Source organism: Phocoena phocoena, chromosome 21 (genome assembly GCF_963924675.1).
Source record: "Phocoena phocoena chromosome 21, mPhoPho1.1, whole genome shotgun sequence".
In the NCBI taxonomy this organism is placed as follows: Eukaryota; Metazoa; Chordata; class Mammalia; order Artiodactyla; family Phocoenidae; genus Phocoena; species Phocoena phocoena.
Window position 1 is genome coordinate 24,777,038 of NC_089239.1, and position 23,397 is coordinate 24,800,434.

A 23,397-nucleotide genomic window follows, 5' to 3' on the forward strand; every position below is an offset into this window, starting at 1 on the left:
TTGCAGCCATAGACAGTCTATACCGTAACTCAGACTTGGACTGCGTGGGGGGGACACTGATAGCAAGTGTTCCAGTTAAACTCTGTGGGATTTCATGTGTCACAGTATATTATTCTTTTAAGTTGTTCTACCATTTGAAAATGTAAACATTCTTAACTTGTATGCCATATAAGTAAGTACAGGGGGACGGCCACATTTGTCCACTAGGCTGTAGTGGGCCAACCCATGATTTATATAATTTTGTTTCTTCTTTTGGATATGTTTGCTATTTTCCATTTAAAAACTGAGGTGTTACTTTTTCAACATTCGTCGCCCTGTTTTTTTTATCACAAAAGTAATGTATATTCACTGTAAAAAGTTTTGTTAAAAAGCCAATATACAAAAAAAAAAAATGCTACCCATAATTCTACTTCAAGGTAATTACTTAAATTTTGATATCTTTCCAGTATTTTATCTCACATTGCCTTTTGAAGACCTGTAAGCACCCAAAATTATAAAGTGAGAGAAACAGCGAAGTACTAGAATAGAGCTGCGTATCTCCTGGGGGAGAGCAACGCCCTCATCTGGGTCCTGCTCACTGGTTCCCAAGGGAAACTGGTCTTCCAGGCGCTTCTGCATGTTGAGCTTTGGAGATTTCTTACAGAACAAAAATTCTTGGCATCCTCCTGCTAGCTTACTCAGCCAGTTCTAAGTTTCTAGGGAGAAGAGAATTTTGAAACCCTAGCGTCTAAAGAAAAAAATACTTCTCAAAAAGAAAACTCAAAGCAAATGATATTTTTCCCATCACCACCCCCTTCCAGATTTATTCAACTCTCTTGAAAGCTAAAATTCTACCCTGCCTTTATCACTAAATTCTGCAATTCTGAAAAGTCATGCTGAGACATTAACTTCTAATTATATAAACTTGTCCACCACTTCACTGAGGCCAAAGACCCTGGAGGGAGACTGGCGACCAGAAGACAGATGACAGAGGCCTGGGACAGAATCAGAAACTTGGCCGATACCCAGAGAAAGGACTCTTGAGTATCAGACCCCAGCACAAAGCGGTGGATTTGTACAGAAGCAAGTCCCCAGACACACATTCCTGCAGGCGGAGAGAGGCAACTGCAGGCAGGTGAGGAGGGAGGGAACTTGTCATCCCCATGCCCACATTTCACACCTACCTTAGTATCGGCTGAGCCCCTGCAGCAGGCCAGGCACAATCCATACACCATGTCGTGGTCTTGAGGACAAAATTAAAAGCAGCTAAAAAGACATTTTCCAGGCAATCGGCAAAACCTGACTGTATCTATGGGTATTGGATGATGTTAGGGAATGGTTAATTTTGTGAGGTGTGCCATTGACGTAGTAGTTAGTTATGCTGGGGGAATAGCTTCGTTCTTAGAAATGCATGCTGTACGCATTCAGGGGTGAAACGTCATGATGTCTGTACTTTACTTACATATATCTCAGCCTTGAAATCGTTTATCAGGTAAACACACACGTGAAGCAAATATGACACGTTCAGCAACTATGGAATCTCAGTGGCTGAGTTGCCCACCGCACTGTTTCCACCTTTGCATAGATATTTTCCATAATAGTTTTTAAAAACTGAAATGCTTGTCACTTCCAAATTGAAATGTGCCAGGTTAATTAGGAAAAATGACCACCACTTAGAGGTTTAGGTGTAATCTGGCCTCCCTTGCACATGCCTGCTGCTACCGGGCTCAGGAGTGGCACACGCTGTACAGAAAAAGCACAACTCTTAACACTCCCACACACACTGAGACCCGGGGGCCCCCAATTCCTCAGGACCCACAGAGTGACCGAGGTGTGGGGACTCTTGTTCACAGCCGAGTGTGGCCTTTCCTGTTGTTAAAAGGAGAATGACTGTTTCACTGGGGATGGATGAGCTGTGAATGCACAGAAGCTGGGCGCTGGCTGCTTCACCATCGGGACCCTGGGTGGCTGACAGGTGCGAAAAGCTTAGTCCAGGAGGAGCCCCTTTCCTTGAACCAGCCTCGCAGAGCCTGCAGATCCGGAGTAACTTCCCGCTCCGAGGCCCTGGCACCCCTGCTGCCCCAGGAACGTCTCCCAAACTCTGCCAGCCTCTCAGCTTCCCGTCCACCAGCTACACGGCCTCCTCACCCCACTGAATCCCATGCTCCGTCCGCTTCATGAAAACGTTTGCCCGGTGCATACGGGCAGGGGGCTCCACCCGTCCAGGAGGGACCGCCAGGTGGGGACACCTGCCCAGACGCCCCGCAGCCTCGCCTGGCCCTCACCACCGCATTCCACGCCAGCCACACCCTATCCAGCCACGCCTTCTGCGACGAGGGACAAACTGTGTGGCCTCCCGGGGTCTAAGCCAGCATTTAGACCCCCGTCCCTGTGAGTCTGAAGCCAGGCCCTGCACCCCCAACCAGTCCTGGGGACACGTCAGACCCCTCAGAACAGCAGGTGCCTCCGGCTTCCCCACCTGGATCTCAGCTCCTGGTCCAACGAGTGCCTCGGAGCACACTCTGATCATCTGTGAAACGGGCGCAGTGGCACTGCCTCTGGGAGCCCCGATGGGCCAGGTGCCCCGCAGGAGTCCGGGCGGCACCAGGGAGCCCGACGCCAGAGTCTGAGGTCTCCTCACTGCCCTCCCCCCGCGAGGCAGATACACGTGCCACAGCCACGTGTCATCTCTCCCTTGCTGTTCTGTTTAAAGGCACCATTTCTAAATTCAGAATTCCTGCGTGAAGGCTAGAGTCGCCACTTGGGAACTGGAACACAGACACCCGGTCAGAAAAGACGGCCTCTTCCTCACAGGGAAGAAGCCAATTTTCGGTTTATTCCCCCCATGGCTTCACTGCCAAGTCCCCATCTCATCTGTGCACGTGGGGAGACTCGGGGGCCGCAGGCCCGGGCAGGTCGTCCCTCCAGGCCACATCCCCACTCTCAGGAGGACTCGGGAGCCGTGCCCGGGTCACGGTAGCCTTGGGCGCAGCCCCAACAACCGAGCGGGTCAGGGCCCCCTGCGGGGCTGGCCCGGCCACACCTCACCTTCCCACAACCTCAGGACCAGCCGCAACGCCCTGACCTGTCCTTGTGCGAACACAGCGGGGAGACAACATGGTTAGAAAAACCCAGAGCGGAGCTGGTTTGCTTGTTAATGTGGTCTGTACGCTTGTCTAACTGATTTTTCAAAATACCCCAGAAGGCGTGAAAAACATAGAGGTGAAAGTCACCTGCAATCCCTCATCCGAATGCAACCGTTAAAAGGTCTCGTCTGCCACGTCATTCTCCCCGTGGGTTTGAGGAAAGTCGGGTGCTGGGCCACTGTCTCCAGGGTAACACAATGACCTCATCAGGGGCACCAAATCCGGGGTGCTACCCAGCTATGCGGGGCTTTCCTTCTAGACCCATTGTGACACCTCACACCCTGGGGGTCACCTTTGCGTTCATCACCCTGTTACTAAAAGACACAGCTCAAATATTTTCCAAATCCTGAGACGGCTTCTTTCTTTCAGTAGAAATTTTACATTTTTCAACAGCGGCCAAAATCTATCAACAGTTCATCACTTTGTTCTGCTATTGGTGAAGATGGGTAATTGTTCATTGCAACGTGACTCTTCACAACATGAATCGAAGGCCATTTAGGTTACGAAGTAGTGCTTTTTCTGAAAGCAGGTGCATTCAGCTGGCTGAACGTAACAGCTGGCCAGCACCGAGTGGACCAGGCTGGGACAGGATGTGGCCATCCACCACCCTACCCCACCCCCCTGCCCCAAGGAGCCCCAAGGGACCCTGCGACCTAGGAGGTGCCCTGCAGACAGTTCTGGACCAGGCTGGGTCCTGTATTCACGATTACAAACTACAGAACACAGCCGTGAGGACATGCACTCACCACGACAGCATCACGTGTGGGTCACAGACCCATCAGACCCTTGTGGTGAAGCGGCAACTACTAGGAAGTGACGGTGCCTGTCCTCAGGGCACAGGCGTTGGGAAACCCCCTCGGAGGGCGTTCCTGCCCCGCATCCATCACCCAGAACCGCTCTTCCGCCAAAAGAAAGCAGTGGCAGCAGCAGGTCCCTTGGTCAGTCATTCAGCACCATCTGTACCCCCCTTTGGACTATTTTATCACAAAGTTAAAAACTTTTTAGCCAATTCATTTCTTTAAAGCTTATAAAATAGTGTTCTGCTCTTCTTTTGTTCAAATATCAACCGAGAACCATAAAAACTAGAAAGTATATAAATGGCTAGAAGTAAATGGGGAGAAAGAAGAGAAAATCCCCTGGCCTGTGACAGCAGTCAGAAAATATCTGGTGACGTATGTGAGGTTCAGGGTCTGAAACCACCAGTGGAACCACACGCCCCCAGAGGCAGGTGTAGAGCAGGACGGGAGCAGGAGTGGGTGAGGTAGTGGGGAGGGGAGGGAGAGGGGACGAGGGCAGGGACAGGCCAGGAGACCAGCGAGGGAAAGGCAGAAACACGCACACCACGGGAAAGGAAGGTGGTGGGACTCGGACGTGTCACCTGGCTTGAGACGGCATCGTGGTCATCCAGTCCCTAAGGGAGGTCAGGGTTTCTCTCCGGAAGAGGCCACTGTTTGGGAAAAACAGATGGAAACTTTTTACAGGATGAAGATGATTAAGTGAAGAACGTACTCCTGTCAGCTGGGTGCTGAGGGGAGGCTTGCTTCAGGCTCTAACTCGTGAAGTCACTGCAGTAAATCGGAAGCGGGGCCCAGGGCAGGGCAGGCGCAGGGCCTGCTGTTCCCAAAGAGCGTCCATTCAAATACACAAAAGATACATCCTGACAGCTGAGGTTGAAGTCGGTCGTTTATTTATGAGTCTACGCATTTTGTCGGCATCTTAAATGAGGTTGAAGGTGTCGAGACGGGTACCATCAGCTCTGAGTGACTGAGTCACCGGAAGCGGATGCCAGTAACCATGCAAACTAACAGTCAGAGTACATAAAGCATGTTTTATTTTAAAAAACCTCAGCATTAAGAATTCAACCTTCTTTGAAGCCAATCACTTTTCTGTTAAAAATGACAGCCGAAAGAGCAGACACTTCACTCTTCACACAGAGAAGCTATGTTTTTACAGAATTCAAACAAACCTCTTCTCTCATCAGCCAGTGAACAAAACAAAGATGCTTCGGTAAATTCTATGAAGAAAAAATATCTTTTCCCCAAAGCATACCAATAAATATTTATATTAAAACCCACAAATATTTTTGTTTAATCAGATACAACAGAAGAAAAATTCATTTTTACGTTAACCTTTGTACATAAGTGTGATTTCTGTGCATATTCCAGCCCCGGTCTGGTTTTAAGGAACAGTGGTATGAAGAGCTGTTCTGCCGGCTGTGCACCACGGGTGTGTCACAGGCACTGAGCGTCGCAGCACACGGGCACAGGCTCCCCAGTGAGGACGCTGTCCCCACCACCGCGCTGAGCTCCCTGCCTAGAGCCTCGGACACGAGGTCTGCCTCCCTGCACCTCAACACAGGATTAGCCCAAGACAAGCCCGCGGCTCCTGCTTTAAAATCCTCGCGTAAGCTCGTCTGCAGCCACAGCAAGCGTCTCTTTAGGGAGAAGGACTACAGTCTATGTATTGAACTGTCTACCCGAGGAAACGCGGTTTTCAGTTCCGGTATTAACCATTTCAAGGTTCTAATGCAAACTGGATTTTACCACCACTTACATGTCCCCCTTTCAAGGCTCAGTGAAGTAAACTTCTTGTCTCTTAGAAAAAGATGGACATAGATGACTGATGGACGCTACACAGACAGAGAGAGAGAGATGGTTAGAGGACAGGTATACATTGTACATAGATGGCTGGAGATGACAGAGTGTAGACAGATGACTGACTGAGAAATGACAGATGACAGGCAGACACTGTCACCCCCCGGAGTCCACAGAAATGCTAAATGACACTCCTTTATGTCGAACAGCACAGAACTGAACACTGAGGACAGTGGCTTTTAAAGAGAGGAATGCACAGTGTAACTGGAGGTTTTTGTTTTTAACCAAAAAACCCCTATACCTTCTCTGTGAAGCCACCGTGACCTGAGATAGACACGTACTCCCGTGGATCAGAGCTGTCCTGCTAAGGACACACGTGCACGGGTACCTGACCAAGGGGCCAGTCTATCAGGGAGGCAGAAAGCAAGTCTGGAGACACACGAGATGCCTCAGTGACGTGCCCAAACCAGCCAGTCTCTCATTTGGAAAAACAAAACCCTGGGTGTTAGAGAAGAGAGGCACTTTTCATCATTTTACATACAGTTTTAACTCAACAAGCGAGTTATTATTTTCCAAACAAAATTAACTGTCAAGTTACTAAAACTGATCCATGCTTTATGTATAGCATTCTTTAATCTGCAATCAAAAGCAGAGAACAAAGTTTTAGAAGAAAATAAGATCAACATTTAAAAGTTCAGGAGAAATAAAAATAAAACCTCGAGGTAAGAACCACTGTCACCATCTACCGCGCGCACAGGAGGCTGGGGATGAGGGCGCGCTTGCTGACAGTGCACTCAGCGGTGCGCCTCTCCAGGGCTCATTCTGCTTGCGTATTTTAAAATTTAGTTCAAAAGAAGAGTTAACACAATGTAACACGACCTTTGGAAGATTCATTTTACACCTGGATTGCAGGTTTCTGGCAACAGAAGAGAAGTGCGCAGCTGCTACATTCTTGTGTCATAGACCACACGTATGTGCTACATGCAGAGAAAGGGATCAAGACACGGAACAAAGAACTGCAACCGAGGACACAGGAAGACGGTTTTGTGGCAAAATGCAAATTACCACTGCGCTCCTCCCGGACAGCAGCAAACCTCACGTCTCCAGTCTCAGCAACACGTGGACGACAGGAGGACGTTTCCACATAAGGCAGTCGATGTGCGGTCCCTGTTCGTGTCCACTGAGGAATTTCCTAAGTAAGCATTTGAAGAGGAGAGTCCAAATAAAACGGCACAGGGCAGATTCTCTGCAGTTTTCATCTGGGAAAGAAAGACCAAACTTGATACTCTACTAAAAACACACTGTGATACAGCAAACTCTAGGAATCTGAATGAAATGAGAACAAAGGTGCAAAATCAGGCAGATCTGGGTTTGTGAACTCGCAGGAGTGGGGCTGTCACTCCAGCTCCTCCCAGTCGTCCGTCAGGTGGCCTCTGCTCTGCCGACGGATGCTGACCAGCTTCCCCGCTGACCTGAGGCTCCAGCGCGAGCTGTTCCCGGCGCCGGCCAGGCTGGTGTACTTGGTGGAGCCCCTGGCGTCCTCCTCCCAGCCCGGCCCGGACAGACGGTCACTCATGGGGTCGCCCGAGTTGGCTGCCACGTCTTCAAGAACAAGTTTTGGTGGCTCCCAACCTTCGATCTCATCTGGTTTCTTAGACTGTGTACTCTGTTTCAAAACCAAATTGTCCCAAAATCCAGACTTCTTCTCCGTCTTCAAGTCTTCTTTTAATCGTAAGTTAGTTCTACAGGAGACGAAAGAGTTAAGTGTTGGTGATCAATCGTCTCAGAGCCTCAAGTTGTGTTTATTCTATAAAATAGAAGGTTCTTTTTTAAAAAAGTCTTATTTGGAAAGCTCACACAGATTTATACGTAAAACTTGAAATATTAATAAGGAAAAAGCAGTCACTACACATGATTAGGGAAACTTGTGAATGCAGTATTTAAGGTACCACACTTGGCAAAATGCAAAGTCACTCTCAAACAGAAGAGAAAAAAGCAGACTGTCTCAAGGCCACACGGAAGGCCGAGCTCGTCTCTGAACCAACCTGAGAAAAGAAGCCCCAGGTCCAGATTCAGAAACGGGGGGTTACTCCATTTACCACAGGTTCAGTTTTCCACAGGTTTATTCAGAGCTGCAGCCTCAGACGTTCAGCGCTCAGAGCGCTGTGCGCTCTGAGGAAAATACGGCCGACTGTGGAGGCGAATGCTCACACACGACTCAGGGCTCTGGCCGCAATCCCCCAGCCTGGCGGCCGGGAGCATCCTCAGGACACGGGTAAAAACGCCGGCGTCCAGGCCCGACCCCTTCAGAGTCTCATTTAATTGGACCGAGGGGCCAGGACACAGGCGTGTTTTCAGGCCCCCTGTGAGCTGCCACCCTGACATCCAAGAGGACCGACTTACACAGTCCCTGCAGAGAGGGCGCATGAGGTCACGACCACGGGGTCAGAGGCAGGGGAGGGCCAGACAGTGCTGGTGGGTCATGAGTGCTGCCGAGGCACCCGGTCCTCGGAAGAGAGGCCTCTCTACGGTCAGACTCACCAGGAGTCACCTGCCACTGGCAATTCCACTTGGTCGTCACTGAACTTATATTTTCATCTTTAAAAACATTTTTTTGTTGTTGGCCATGCCGTATGGCTTGTGGGAATCTTAGTTCCCCAACCAGGGCTCAAATCCAGGCCCACGGCAGTGAAAGCGCAGAGTCCTAACCAGTGGACTGCCAGGGAACTCCCTAAATACATTTTTTAAACTTTCAAAATATTTATAATAAATTAGCAGCACTGTCAGCTTAAATATATTGTTTTCTAAAATCTGGTTTTTAAAATTTATTTATTTTTGGCTGTGTTGGGTTTTTGTTGCTGTCCACAGGCTTTCTCTTGTTGTGGCATGCAGGCTTCTCATTACGGTGGCTTCTCTTGTTGCAGAGCACAGGCTCTAGGTGCGTGGGCTTCGGTAGTTGGGGCACATGGGCCCAGTAGTTGTGGCTTGCGGGCTCTAGAGCACAGGCTCAGTAGTTGTGGCGCACAGGCTTAGTTGCTCTGCAGCATGTGGGATCTTCCCGGACCAGGGCTCGAACCCATGTCCCCTACCCTTGGCAGGCGGATTCTTAACCACTGCGCCACCAGGGAAGCCCCAATTTTCTAAAATCTTTTACAGTTTACAATTAATCTTTGCATTTTTTTTTTTTTGCTGTACGTGGGCCTCTCACTGTTGTGGCCTCTCCCGTTGCGGAGCACAGGCTCTGGACGCGCAGGCCCAGCGGCCATGGCTCACGGGCCTAGCGGCTCTGCGGCATGTGGGATCTTCCCGCACCGGGGCACGAACCCGAGTCCCCTGCATCGGCAGGCGGACTCTCAACCACTGCGCCACCAGGGAAGCCCAATCTTTGCATTTTTAACTGGGTTTTTTTCTTGATTTTCTGAAACTACTACACACCTTAAGCATGGCTACAAGCTGCTTTAAGGCCCATAAGTTCTATTTACTGTTAAGTTTGAGAGCTGGTCAGAGAAGCTTTTTTTCCACTTTTCCATAATCTTTCTAAGTGCTTACTGTCAAAATCAGTACGACTCATTTCTGTCTCCTCACACGGGGAAGGAAGCCCTCAGCGTCCCTGCGCACTGCCCTGCTCCCCACCGCCGCTGGAATGGCTGCTGTCCAGACAGCAGCTACTCACCCTCTGGACTTGGGGGATTTACATCTTCCCAGCAGGTGCTGCTCGTCATCCTTGTTAAACAGCGAAGTCACTTCTTTCCAGCCTCGGAAACTCGCTCCCTGAACCTAATAAAAGGTTAAAAAAAGATCACATCTGACAGAGTGAATAGACAGGTCACAGCTGTATTATGCAGTAACTGCGGGGCTGCCATTCAGCACAGAAGCTGGTACCAATTTCCTTCCCTGCCGCATCCGCACAGCGACTCTTCCCATCAGTTGCAGGTAACCTCCGTTCCCCAGTGAGCACAGTGGGTAAACCCACCCACGCTTAATAAGAGACCACCAGTGGCCACACTGCAGCCAAGCCAGGTTGGGACGGTGGGGCCCCTGACAAGAGGTGGGGGGCTGCACCAACCTCCAGGTGGACTTTGAGAAGAAACCACGCATTTTTGTTTATTCTAAGACAAATGATTTTGTACTTTTTCATTTCTGAAATCAGGATGTAATTAACGCCTGGCATCTCAGATTCAGAGAGATAAAGTAATAAGGGAGGAATGGAGAAAAGGAAGTACATCTCCAGAAGTCTCGTATCAGCTGCCTTTACCGTGAGCCACTCTCATGTCCCTGGAGCCCAAAATCACACCAACTGCAGCTGGTTTTCTTTGAAGGGGATGGAGGAGGGCATCTCCCATAGGGCAGACCTGGCTTTAAATGCCCCGAAATGTTAAAAATGCAGCAGCACTGAAACCTGAACCAGGAGGCCGCAAGCGAGCAGTGGTGTGAGACTATCCACAGAACAGGAAACAAACAGCTTGCGACCCTGCCGCGCTCGCCCCTCCAGGGCTGATTATGTGTCACTGAGGGCTCAGATGATGGTTGGCATGCTTTTTAGCAATTAAGCATTTTTTAATTAAGGTGTCTACGTTTTTAAAGACATAACACTACTGCACATTTAACAGACTACAATCTAGCATAAACACGACTTTTATACACGCTGGGAAATCAAAAACTTGGCATGACTTGCTTTATTGCAGTGATCTGGATGGAACCCACTCTCTGCCTGTGCAGCAAGGTTAACAGAGTACATCCGACGTTGTCATCACAAGGAGAAAAACCTATTTCCTTCTTTTTCCGGTATCTACACGAGATGACGGGTGGTCACTAACCCTAGCGTGGTCATCACTTCCTGACGTATGTCAGTCACAGCGTCATACAACACGTGTGGAATTTATACAGTGACGCGTGTCAGTTACTTCTCAATAAAACTGGGGCGGGGGGGGGGGGGGGAAGAGTTCTAGGGCAACCACTCTGTAGCCTATAGGAGAAACTTACTACAAATCGCTGAGATGATCTAAATGAGATGGTAAGTCTTAGATGTGGGCCCCAGAGCTTGGGGGAAACTAGAGATAAAACCACCACCGAAAGGAGCGTCTAAAAACGTTTAAAATAATAAAAACCTCAACACAAACCACCTGTGCCGTTCAGTCCGGGAGGCCCACACTGCAGGAACGTGTCACCGGCTTAGGGCATTCTCCCCCTTCTCCCTACCCCTTTGCCTCTAAATCCTCCCTTCCCAGCTTCTTCTCACGTGTAATTGGGAAACACAGATGCGCTCGCCCTCTGGGCAGGTGCAGGGATGTATGTGAGGCGAAGAGCTCTCTGGTTGTCACCCACCACCTTTCTGTGGAGAGCATAAGGGCCCATGTCAGACCCTGAGCTCTAACCTCACCCACACCTCCCACTGGACACTGCCCACCAGGCTTTCCTCCACCTTGCTGCCCCTCAAGAAGGGCAGCCTTCTTCCCGCCTCTCCCTCCATGGGCTGGCCTTGGTGCCCCTAGTCCGGCCAGGCTCAGAACCTGTAGGTGACCCCACCCCCTTGGATGCCAAATCTGTCCCCGGCGTGTGAATCCAGGCCTCTGGTTGTGGGGACTCAGGACACCTCTCCCACTGCCACACGTCACTCAAGGGCTGGCAACACCTGCCAGGTGACGTAAGAGCGAGGCTCCACATCCCCAACAAGCAGATGTCCCAGGTCACAGCTGACACAGCACCTAGAAGAAATCAGACCAGATGCGAAAACCTCTCTCTGCTGGCAGATAACTACTAAGTGACAAGTGATGGCACATCTACAGACAGAGCAGTAGGAGTTCTGAGTGGTAAGCGCTCACGTACAGTGTGGGGCAAACGGCCCGCCGGCAGCCTGAGGGAGGCCCACCCTGGGCCAGGCACATCCTACAGGGGTGCGGCCGTCACGCTGGGCTTAACGATCCCAAAAGAATGTGTCAAAGTCAGACCGCTCCTTCACTGACAGACCTGCTCTGCCTGCAGTGCCCACGTTTACACCTGAACCGCACCCCGAGAGGGACACGGGGATGTCACGCACAGACACGACTGCAGCCACTCAGCATGTCCCAGCCCAAGGGCTCTGCCCCTGATCTCAGGGAGGCTGCCCTCCACAAGCACCATATGAAGGGTGCCCGTGGACATGGAAGCGCTCCTGAGCTCACCTGGAAAGGTGGGCTGTGTGGAGGGCAAGTGCCATTCGCGGTGTGGGGTGAGGAAGTTTCCATCCTCAGAGGGCAGAGGTGACAAACTCAAATGCGTCTTGCAGTCAGAAGGGCCAGGGGTAAAAAAATTCTTTATAAGTGAGACGAGAGCCAGGGAGAAAGGGACGGCCCCAAAATGAAGACACACATGATACCCTCTGAAACTGAGCAGTACCCAAGAAGCTGTCCAAAAGAGATGAGAAAATGAATTTCAGCTCCGAACAAGGAAGAATTACTTTTCCCTGTGCCCATAACTCCGTTAAAAAAAAAAGTACTTCACATCCCACGGGAGGAAAATCTATGGAATCCTAGAAAGAAAGCTGTCATCCATAACTTACCAAAACTCGTTCTGTTGGAGCAGTTTAGCAGGAGGGTCTTGTCACACCTCGTCTACTGCCCCGCGTGAGCACAAAGCCCGACTGGGTTCTCCGGGCCTCCCGCTCTGCCTGGGCAAAGTGAATTCACAGCACCGCCCACGGCTGAGTAAAGCTCCCGACCTTGCCACCAGAGTCCAACAGGCAGAGCTGATCACCCACAAAGCAAAGCCAGCAGCACCATCCGACACAGGAACTTGGGGCGCGGGTCAGCTTGAGTCAAGACCACAAAGAGCCTTACCATCTGCTGCCCCTGGGAGGGGAGACTAACCCACGGCCCGCCCACGGCTGAGTACAGCCTTCAGCCCGCCTGACCAGGGGCCCTGAGCAGAGCACACAGGAGGCCGTGCTGTCTATCCAGCAGCCCTGCTTACGGTGGCAGCTGAGTGGAGGGCACAGCCCGAGGTTTTCCCTTCTGCAGAGCAAAACCGGTGGCCCCGTGTAGCCAGGGAATCCAGGCACAGTGCAGCCAGATTTGGGGTCCCAGACATTAAGCTGGGCAGACCCTGAGGCCCACGCTGCTGCCCCACCAGGCACAGAAGCTAATGCACAGCCCCCTCTACTGCTGAGGATAGCATCCCATCCTGGCTGTTTGTGGAGCCTAACCAGAGAACCCAGGCCCCTGCGGTCCCTCTTACAGTCTCAACGTGGGCAGAGAACCAAGCCAGCCAACCTGTCTGAACACTGTCAGCCAGCAGCAACCCCCCAACCCAACAGGACCTCAGGGCCCAGGGCTCAGACAGTGGCCTTGCCCCAGAGTAAACACGCATAGCAAGCCCCATCTGCCTCAGCACGTTAGCAGCTGACAGGTCCAGAAACCCAAACTAAGCTGCTCAAGAACTGTCTCTAGCAAAGAATCTATAAGGCCTGGAAGAGGAACCCACTCACTCAAAAGCGCAGAAGACAACATAAGGAGTCAAGCCTCACGACGGCGGGTAAATGTCACACCACCAAAGGGAACTAATAAAGCTCCAATAACCCAAAAGAAATGTGATATCTATGAACTATCAAAGAATTCAGAGTAACCCTGTTAAAGAAGTTTAGTGAACCACAATAACACACACAACTAAATGAAATTAGGAAAACAACACATGAACAAAACAGGAGTTCAAAAAAGAAGCAGACACCATCAAAAACAAAGAAAACCACACACCAGAAATCTTGGAACTGAAAAACACAGTCACTGAACTGAAAAATTTCAATTGACAGCTTCAAAACTAGCCTTCACAATACAGAGAAACAATTGAAACGATCACTGACCTGGAAGACAGGACAGCTGAAATTATCCAGTCAGAGGAGCAAAAAAAAAAGAAAGAATGGGGAAAGCCAGAGGGACTTGGGGAACATAGTCAGAAACAACAATATCCACATTACAGCAATTCCAGGAGAAGATAAAGGGACAGAAAGTATATTTAAAGCAATAATGGCTGAAAATGTCTCAAGCCTGGGGAGAGAAATGGATATCCAGATCTATGAAACCCAAAGGACCCCAAATAGGTTGAACCCAAATACATCTACATTGAGATACACAACTGTTAAAAGTCAAAGACAAAGAAACAATTTTGAAAGCAGCAAGAGAAAAGAGACAAGTTACATACAAGGGAATCGGCTACCCTCCCCCAATAAAACTATGGAGAGATTTCTAAGAGAAACTTTTCAGGCCAGGAGAGGATGGGATGATATATTCAAAATATTTTTTTAGGGCTTCCCTGGTGGCGCAGTGGTTGAGAGTCCGCCTTCCGATGCAGGGGACCCGGGTTCGTGCCCCAGTCCGGGAGGATCCCACGTGCCGCGGAGCGGCTGGGCCCGTGAGCCATGGCCACTGAGCCTGTGCGTCCGGAGCCTGTGCTCCGCAACGGGAGAGGCCACAACAGTGAGAGGCCCGCATACCGCAAAAAATAAAAAAAATTTAAAAAAAAAAAAAAATGGCATAAGGTAGTGGAAAAGGGTGAATACGTTGTTCAATGTAGTTCTTGGCAAAAACGAAAAATGTGTCTTTAAAAAAAAATATATTTTTTTAATTATTAAAATTTTTACTTTATTTATTGAATTATAATTAATGTACAATATTATAAAATATTAGAAGAAAAAACTGTCAACTAAGATTTCTATACCAGCAAAACCGTCCTTCAGAAATAAGGAGAGATAAAGACTCTGCCAAACAAACAAAAGCTGAGGGAGCTCATCAGCAAAATAAAAGGACTCTAATTAGCATCATAAAGACATGAAGGTAGTGCAAAACTCACTAGGACAGGTAAATTTATGGTCAGAGTTAGAGTCTGTAATATGGTAGTAATGGTGGTGCATAAATCACAACTCTAGTTTAAAAAAGTACAAAAAATAATCATAGCTACAATACTCTGTCCTTGGATATACAACATAAAACATATGTAAACTATAATATCAGTAACCTAAAATGTGAGGGGGAGAAGAAATAGAAGTTAAATACCGCTTGCCAATGCAGGGGACATAGGTTCGATCCCTGGTCTGGGAAGATCCCACATGGCACGGAGCAACTAAGCCCGTGTGCCACAACTACTGCGCTCTAGAGCCCACGAGCCACAACTGCTGAAGCCCATGTGCCACAACTACTGAATGCTGCACGCTTTAGGGCCTACGTGCCACAACTACTGAAGCCCGTGTGCCTAGAGCCCATGCTCCGCAACAAGAGAAGCCACCGCAATGAGAAGCCCGCGTACCACAATGAAGAGCAGTCCCCACTCACCACAACTAGAGAAAGCCCGCACGCAGCAACAAAGACCCAAGGAAGCCAAAAAACAAACAAAAACCACAATAAAAGAGCAGGATAAAAAGCAAGGAACAATGGATCTATGACATAGCCAGAAATAAATTAACGAAATGTCTTGCCTATCAATAATTAAATTTAAATGCACTAAAGTTTCCAATCAAAAGACACAAAATGACTGAATGGATTAAAAAAAACCAATATGCTTCCTACGAAGAAACTCACTTTAGCCTTAAAGACACACATAGGCTGAGAGTGAATGGATGATGGGAAAAGATACTTCAAGACAAAATAGACTTTACAAATGGTAAAGAGGGACAAAGAAGGCCATTATATAATGATAAAGGGGTCAATCCATCAAGAAGATACAATTAATATTTAGGTACCCAACACTGGAGTGCATAAATGTATGAAGTAAAAACTAACAGATCTAAGGGAATTCCCTGGCAGTCCAGTGGTTAGGACTCAGCTCTTTCACTGCTAAGGGCCTGGGTCTGATCCCTGGTTGGGGAACTAAGACCCCACAAGTCACGCAGTGTGGCCAAAAAAGCAAAACAAAACTAACAGAGCTAAAAAGAGAAGTAAACTGCAATACAGTAATAGCTGGGGAATTTAATACCCCACTCTCAACAATGGATATAGGTCATCCAGAGAATGAGTATGGAAACAGTCTGAACAACACTATAGATGAAATGAACCTAACAGACAAATGCAGAACATTCTGTATAGCATGATGGCAAAATACACATTCTTTCAAGCACACATGGAATGTTTTCTATGACAGACCATATGTTAGGCCACAAAACAAGTCTGAGCAAATTCAAGAAGGCTGAAAGCATGGTAAGTATCTTCTCTGACCATAACATATACCATCAGTAAGAGGAGGAAAACTGGAAACTGCATGAATACATGGAAACTAAACAAGGCTCTCCTGAACAACCCACAGGTCAAAGAAGATATTAAAGGGGAAATAAAACTGTTATCTTGAGACAAACAAAAATGGAAACACAGCATACTAAAACTTACAGATGCAATGAAAGCAGTTCTAAGAGACAAGTTCACACAGAAACAAGGAAGATCCCAAATAACATAACTCTGTGCTTCAGGGAAGTAGGAAAAAAAGAACAAACTGAGCCCAGAGTTAGTAGAATAAAGAAAATGATAAAGAGAAGAAATAAATGAAATACAGAACAAGAAAATGACAGATTTACAAAACTAAGAGTTGGTTCTTTGAAAACATAAACAAAATTGACAAACCTTTAGCTAGACTCCCCAGGGAAGACAGAACCAAAATCAACAAAACCATAAATGAAAGAAACATTACAACTAATACCACATAAATATAAGGATCAAAAGAAGCTACTATGAAATTACAACTCATATCACAGAGAAACAAACAACCATAAGAGAATACTATGAACAGTTACATGCCAACAAACTGGACTACCAAGATGAAATGGAAAGATTCTCAGAAACATATAACCTACTGAGACTGAATAAGAAGAAATATAAAATCTGAACAGACCATTTACTAGTAAGGAAATTGAATCAGTAATTTAAAATATCTCCCAATGAAGAGAAGTCCTGGACCAAATAGCTTCACTGGTGAATTTTATCAAACATTTAAAGAAGAATTAACATTAATTCTTCTCAAACTCTTCCAGAAAATCGGAGAGGAAGGAACACTTGTAAACTCATTTTTCAAGGCCAGAATTACCGATACCAAAGTCAGAAAAGAACAGTGCAAGAAAAGAAAAATTATAGGCAGGCCAATTTTCCTGATGAACACAGATGCAAAAATTCTCAATACTAGCAAACCAAATTCAGCAGCACATTAAAAGGATCATTCACCATGATTGAGTGGGGTTTCCCTGGGATGCAAAGATGGTTGAAACACACAAATCAAGTAAGTGTGATACATCACATTAATAGAACGAAAGAAAAGAAATACCATCTCAGTAGATGCAGAAAAGGCATTTGACAAAATTTTCAACATTCATGATAAAAACTCTTAAGTATGGAAGGAACATACCTCAGCATAATAAAGACTACAGATGAAAAGTCCACAGCTAACGTCATACTCAATGATGAAAGGTCAAAAACTTCTCCCCTAAGATCAGGAACAAGACAAGGATGTCCACTCTCACCACTCCTATTCAACACAGTACTTACTGAAAGTCCTAGCCAGAGCAGTCAGGCCAGAGAAATAAACAGAGAGTATCAGAATTGGAAAGGAAGAAGGAAAACTGTTTCTATTTGCAGAATCCATGATTTTATATACAGAAAATCCTAATGACTCCACCAGAAAAAAACTGTTAGAACTAATCAATAAAGTCAATAAAGCTGCAGGTTACAAAATTAACATTCAGGACTTCCCTGGTGGTGCAGTGGTTAATAATCCGCCTGCCAGTGCAGGGGACACGGGTTTGAGCCCTGTTCCGGGAAGATTCCACATGCCACAGAGCAACTAAGCCCATGCGCCACAACTACTGAGCCTGCACTCTAGAGCCCGCGAGCTATAACTACTGAGCCCTTGTGCCACAACTACCGAAGCCCACATGCCTACAGCCCGTGCTCTGCAACAAGAGAAGCCACTGCAATGAGAAGCCCACACACCGCAGCAAAGAGTAGCCCCCACTCACCTCAACTAGAGAACACCTGCGCACAGCAACAAAGACCCAACACAGCCCAAAGCAGAAATAAATAAATTTAAAACATTAACATTCAAAAATTGGTACCACTTCTACAAGCTAACAATAAATTATGTGAAAAAGAAATAAAATGATACCATTTACAATGGCATCTAAAACATAAAATACTTAAGAATAAATTTAACCAAGGAAGTCAAAGATCTCTACACTGAAAACTACAAGACATTGATGAAAAAGATACAGATATCCCATGTTCATGGGTTGGAAGAATTAATATTGTTAAAATGTCCATACTACCCAAAGCCATCTCTAGATTCAATGCAATCCCTATTGAGATTCTAATGGCATTTTTTACAGAAGTGGAAAAAACAGAAACAATCCTAAAATGTGTATGGAACCATAATAGACCTTGAATAGCTAAAGTAATCCTAAGAAAGAAGAACAAAGCAAAAGGCATCACACGTCTTTGATTTCAAGCTATACTATAAAGCTATAGTCATCAAAACAGTATGGTACTGGCATAAAAACTGACACATAGATCAATGGAACAGAACTGAGAGCCCAGAAATATACCCATGCATATACAGTCAACTAATACTTGACAAGGGAGCCAAGAATATTCAATGGAGAAAAGACAGTCTCTCTTCAATAAATGGTCATGGGAAAGCCAGACAGCCACATACATGCAGAAGAATGAAATTGGACCCCTATCTTACACCATTCACAGAAATTAACTTGAATTGGATTAAAGACGTAAATGTAAGACTGCAAACCATAAAACTCCTAAAGAAAACATAAGAAAATAAAGCTCTTTGACATAGGTCTTGGCAATGATTTTTTGGGAAAATCACCACTAAAGCACAAGCAACAAAATAAAAAATAAACAAGTGGGATGACAACAGACAAATAAGCTTCTGCGCAACAAAAGAAACCATCAACAAAGTGAAAAGACAACCTACAGAATGAGAAAAAATATTTGCAAACTATATACCAGATAATATCCAAAATATTTGAAGAACTCATAGGACTCAATAACAACAAAAAGCAAACAATATGGTGTAGAAATAGGCAAAGGATCTGACTAGAAAATTTTCAAAAGAAGACATACAGGTCGCCAACAGGTACACGAAAAGGTCCTCAACATCTCTAATCATCAGGGAAATGCAAATCAGAACCATAAGGAGATATCACCTCACACCTGTCAGAATAGCCATCATCAGACAGACAAGAAGTAACAAGTGTTGGTGAGGGTGTGGAGAAAAGGGAGCCCTCGTGCACTGTTGGTGGGAATGTAGATTGGTGTAGCCACTGTGGAGAACAGCGTGGAGGTTCCTCAAAAATATTAAAAATAAAAACTACCATATGACCCAGCAGTTCCACTTCTGGATATTGATCTAAAGGAAACAAAAATACTAACTCAAAAAGATATATGTACCCCCATGTTCACAGCAGCACTATTTACAACAGCCAAGATATGGAAACAACCTAAGTGTCCGTTGGCAGATGAATAGATAAAATGTGGCATATAGGGCTTCCCTGGTGGCGCAGTGGTTGAGAGTCCGCCTGCCGATGCAGGGGACAGGGGTTCGTGCCCCAGTCCAGGAAGATCCCACATGCCGTGGAGCGGCTGGGCCCGTGAGCCATGGCTGCTGAGCCTGCACGTCCAGAGCCTGTGCTCCTCAACAGGAGAGGCCACAGCAGTGAGAGGCCCGCGTACCACAAAAACAAACAAACAAAAAAGATGCAGCATATATACAATGGAACATTACTCAGCCATAAAAAAAATAAAATAAAATCCTGCCTTTTGTGACAGCATGGATGGACCTGAGGACATTATGCTATGGAAAATAAGTGAGACAGAGAAAGACAAATGCCATATGATCTCAGTTATCAATGGAATCTTGAAAAAAAATTAATTTGTGGTTACCAAAGGAGAGTGGGTGGAATTGGGGGAAGGTGGTCAAATGGCACAAACTTACAGCTATAAGGTAAACAAGTATGGCCGTGTGCGTGATGACACGGACGGCAATGCTGTCATGTGCATTCGAAAGCTGTTAAGAGAAGGCTGTTAAGAGCTCATCACGAGGAAAATAATGTCTCCTTTTTTTGTATCTATGAGACCATGGATGTTAGCTAAATTTATTGTTGTCCCCCTTTCGAAATATATATAAGTCGTCACTGTGCTGTACATCTGAAAGTGAACAGTGCTGTGTGTCAGTTATATCTCCTAAAACTGGAAAAAAGCAAACTAACTAGACCTGTGAACTTCGTCTCTTTGGATCTGGAAAATAGAACCTTATCTGACCAAGTTAAACACTCTAAGCTGCCATCCCTCCAACTCGGTCTCACAGTTTGTAATCTTAAAATACTGAAAAAGGGGCTTCGCTGGTGGCGCAGTGGTTGAGAGTCCGCCTGCTGATGCAGGGGATGCGGGTTCGTGCCCCGGTCCGGGAGGATCCCACATGCCGCGGAGCGGCTGGGCCCGTGGGCCATGGCCGCTGAGCCTGCGCGTCCGGAGCCTGTGCTCCGCAATGGGAGAGGCCACAGCAGTGAGAGGACCGCGTACCGCAAAAAACAAACAAAAAAAGACTTCCCCAAAACACAAGCTGAGAAAAAACCAAGTACAAAACTTCATTACCTAAAAAAAAAAAAAAAACACAAACAAAACAACTGAACAAAATGTCCCAAAGTTAAAGACCAAAATATAGTACCATTTGCATTTACTCTTGTTTTTCCTCAAATATAGAGCTTTAAGTGCTTTAATTATCCAAATGTGACAGATGCAAGTTTCTCATCTCAGATTTTTCTGGCAAAGTGTGTAACCGAGTTATTAGAAGTATCTGATTATACGTGCATTGTGAGAAAGCATTAGCTACCTGCCCCCAAGCTGCCAGGGCAACTCTTGGTCCAAAAGAGGATCAAAACACAAATTTTACCCGAGCAAGAAAAATTACATGAAAACTGCATGGTGATAAATGAGATGCGCCATTTCAGTGACGGGGGCAAAGGAAATATTATGCCAAGATATCTCTGAAAATCAGAAACGAATGCAAGGGATGAGGAGGAAGAATACAACCTAGTGCTCTGTTGGGTTCTGTGGATGCCACATAACCTGAGGGTACTGGTCCAGTCCAGATCCCATGGCATATGAATGCTTTAATAAAAGCAATTATTTTTTAAAGTTATTTAAGGTCAAACATCAGGAGAAAAATGTTACTCTTCCTTAGGTCAGGCATCCCAGTCTTTCAGCAGGAAAACACTGCTGTCACCCCACAGGGGTGGAGTTCAGCTTCAGTGTCATGGTCGTCTGCACCAAGTGACGTTACTGCAGTGCTGTCACCCCACAGTCATCTGCCCGGGAGTGCGCTTCCTTGCGTGGATCAAAGAGGTCAATACATAGCGCCAGCCGCCTGAAGCCGGAGGCCATGCGCTGTGTCAGGGCAGAGCCCAACTCCAGAGTCATCCTGTCGGCGGGCTAAGGGCCATCACTCTGCCCCAGGAAGGGCTCGGATCCGTGTCGGGAAGCTGCTTTGGAGTGAAAAGTACTGAGGTTGGGCAGTGTGGGGTGGCTTGGGGCTGGGCGGGAGCCTCCCCAGAGCCCCCCCCCTCGGCACCACAACTCTGCCCGGGGACTCTGGAGGCAGTGGGTGCTGTGGGCATGACTTCCAAGCCACAAACCAGGGCCGAGGCCCTGCCCTCAGTACCCCGCACAGGAAGGGGCTCAGTCTGGTGTGTCCCAAAGGACAGCGACGGCCAAGGTTCTGAATAAAATGTAATTTTAAAAGCCTAATTTCCTAACCCTTCTAAATTTTAGAACTCACAACCACTTTATGTTTAAACACTGAATTCATTGAGAAACTGGTAATCCTGGAGGAAACTGATTTCACAACCCAGTCCAGGCCTCTAGGTCAAGCTGTGAAACCAAAAGCCCCGTCGCGGGACTAGAGCTCTCCGGCTCCGGGAGAATTGCTACGGGGCCTTCACAGGCTCGCAGACGCACGAGGTGAAGAGGTCTGAGAAGAAGGCGGTCCCGCCACTGATGGCAGAGACAGAAACGGGAGGGAGGGTGTGGGAGCAGCCACAGGTGTGAAGGGGGACCAGGGGGACTGGGGCCGGCGTGAGGCCAAGGAGACACCCAGCCCTCAGCCCTGCCCATCAGACACTGTAGCACAGGGAATGTAGCCAGTATTTGATGACGACTATACATGGAGTACAACCTTTAAAAACTGGATCACTATGTGCACACCTGTAACTCATATAATATCGTACATCACCTGTATCTCAACTTAAAAAGCCCTTCAGATGACACACACACACTTCAGGCACAGTCTTCAGACCTGAGGCAGGACGACACCTGCTAAGGACCTGTGGGTAACAGAGGCACCGGCGCCCTCCCCGTCCCCGTCCCGGGTAGAGTGAGGCAGGCCTGCTGGCTGGACTGTGTCCCTGTGCTTTCGCTCTGCCCAGTGCAGGGACACAGCGGTTCCTCCACTAGTGCACTGAGCTTTAGGGACGGCTGGGGTGAGCTGAGGGCCTTCCATTCCCTGGACTGAACCCGACCAGAAGCAGCCATTCCGCAGCCGGGGGCTCTGTATCCATCTGGCTGACAGTTTTAATCTGTCGGGATGGCACTCACCAAAGAACTGTACATAAACTCCTTGGACCAAGTAGAGAAACAGCTAAGGCTTCACGTGGCTTGCTGTGGAAACTACATTCTGTACAACGGTCCGCCGTGGAAATGCTCCTTGGTGGGGACATGCACTTGTTCTGGAGTGTGCAGTGTTACAGCTGCGTTCGCCGATAGTAACAAACACATGTAGTAGTTTCTAAAATATGAAAAATGTTCCCGATCAACCACCAATTAAACTTTGGTTACTTGGTTTGTTTGGTCACTTGTTCAACAATGTTTAAATCTTTTAAATACCCTAATCATTTGACAGTCAAATAAATTATTCATGCTAATGGAAGAAAAGAGACAGGTTCGTGATTCAGAGCAAAGTGCATCTTTGTGCTGAAAGCATGAGCAGGAAAATACACTGCCGAGTCCCAAGGGGGCGACCCGAACGCCTGTCTGCCGAGGCCTCATTAGGCAGATGTGGTGCATCCACACCTGGGGGCAGAAGGGGCCGCAGGGACTAACACCGACCCCCCAGCAAGATGCCAGCGGTGCTACCAGCTGCCCGTACAGATCTCGGGACACACACACTCTTTGTACTTAGGACATCTGGGCATGCATATATGTACTGACGTCCTTCTGTGTTTAGATGTGTTACATGCAGACAGGATCTCTAGAGGAAAGAGCAAAAACTGTGAACTGGAGAACTGGGTGGCAGGCAGACACGAGACTCAACGTGTCCCCTTTAGTACAGCTACAGTTGCAGACCATGTGTCCTAGTCGGAGAGAGCAGGGAACAGGGCATCCCTGAAGGGCTGGCTGGCAGGGGCCGAGGCGGGAGGAGGCGCCAGGAAACTAAAAGGCAGACGGTGGACAGAAAGAGTACGAGGTGTTACCAAGCAGATACTGAGTCTTCTGGCAGGAGGAGACCTCAGTGCGACAGAGCAAGTTGCCAGACAGAAACTGACGCAGGGCAGAGCTCAGCCAGAGTCAGGGTGCAACCCAGCTAAGATGGGTTTCATGAGGAAAAGCAAGAGCATGGCTGAGGGTTTTCCAGCATCAAAAACAGACGTGCAGTGGCCACAGCAGCAG

The 23,397-nt window shown here is 47.5% G+C and overlaps 1 protein-coding gene across 1 annotated transcript in view; it reads right to left on the reverse strand.

Moving 5' to 3' along the window:
* Positions 1-7,114: 7,114 nt before the first annotated feature.
* Positions 7,115-23,397, reverse strand: part of TDRP (testis development related protein) — a 51,380-nt gene continuing 35,097 nt past the window's right edge. Inside the window, exons 2-3 of the mRNA XM_065899977.1 lie at positions 9,393-9,496; positions 7,115-7,461 (exon numbers count right to left, since the gene is read on the reverse strand). Coding sequence (XP_065756049.1) covers positions 7,116-7,461; positions 9,393-9,496 — 450 coding nt within the window. The 3' untranslated portion in view covers position 7,115. The remainder of the gene's footprint in view (positions 7,462-9,392; positions 9,497-23,397) is intronic.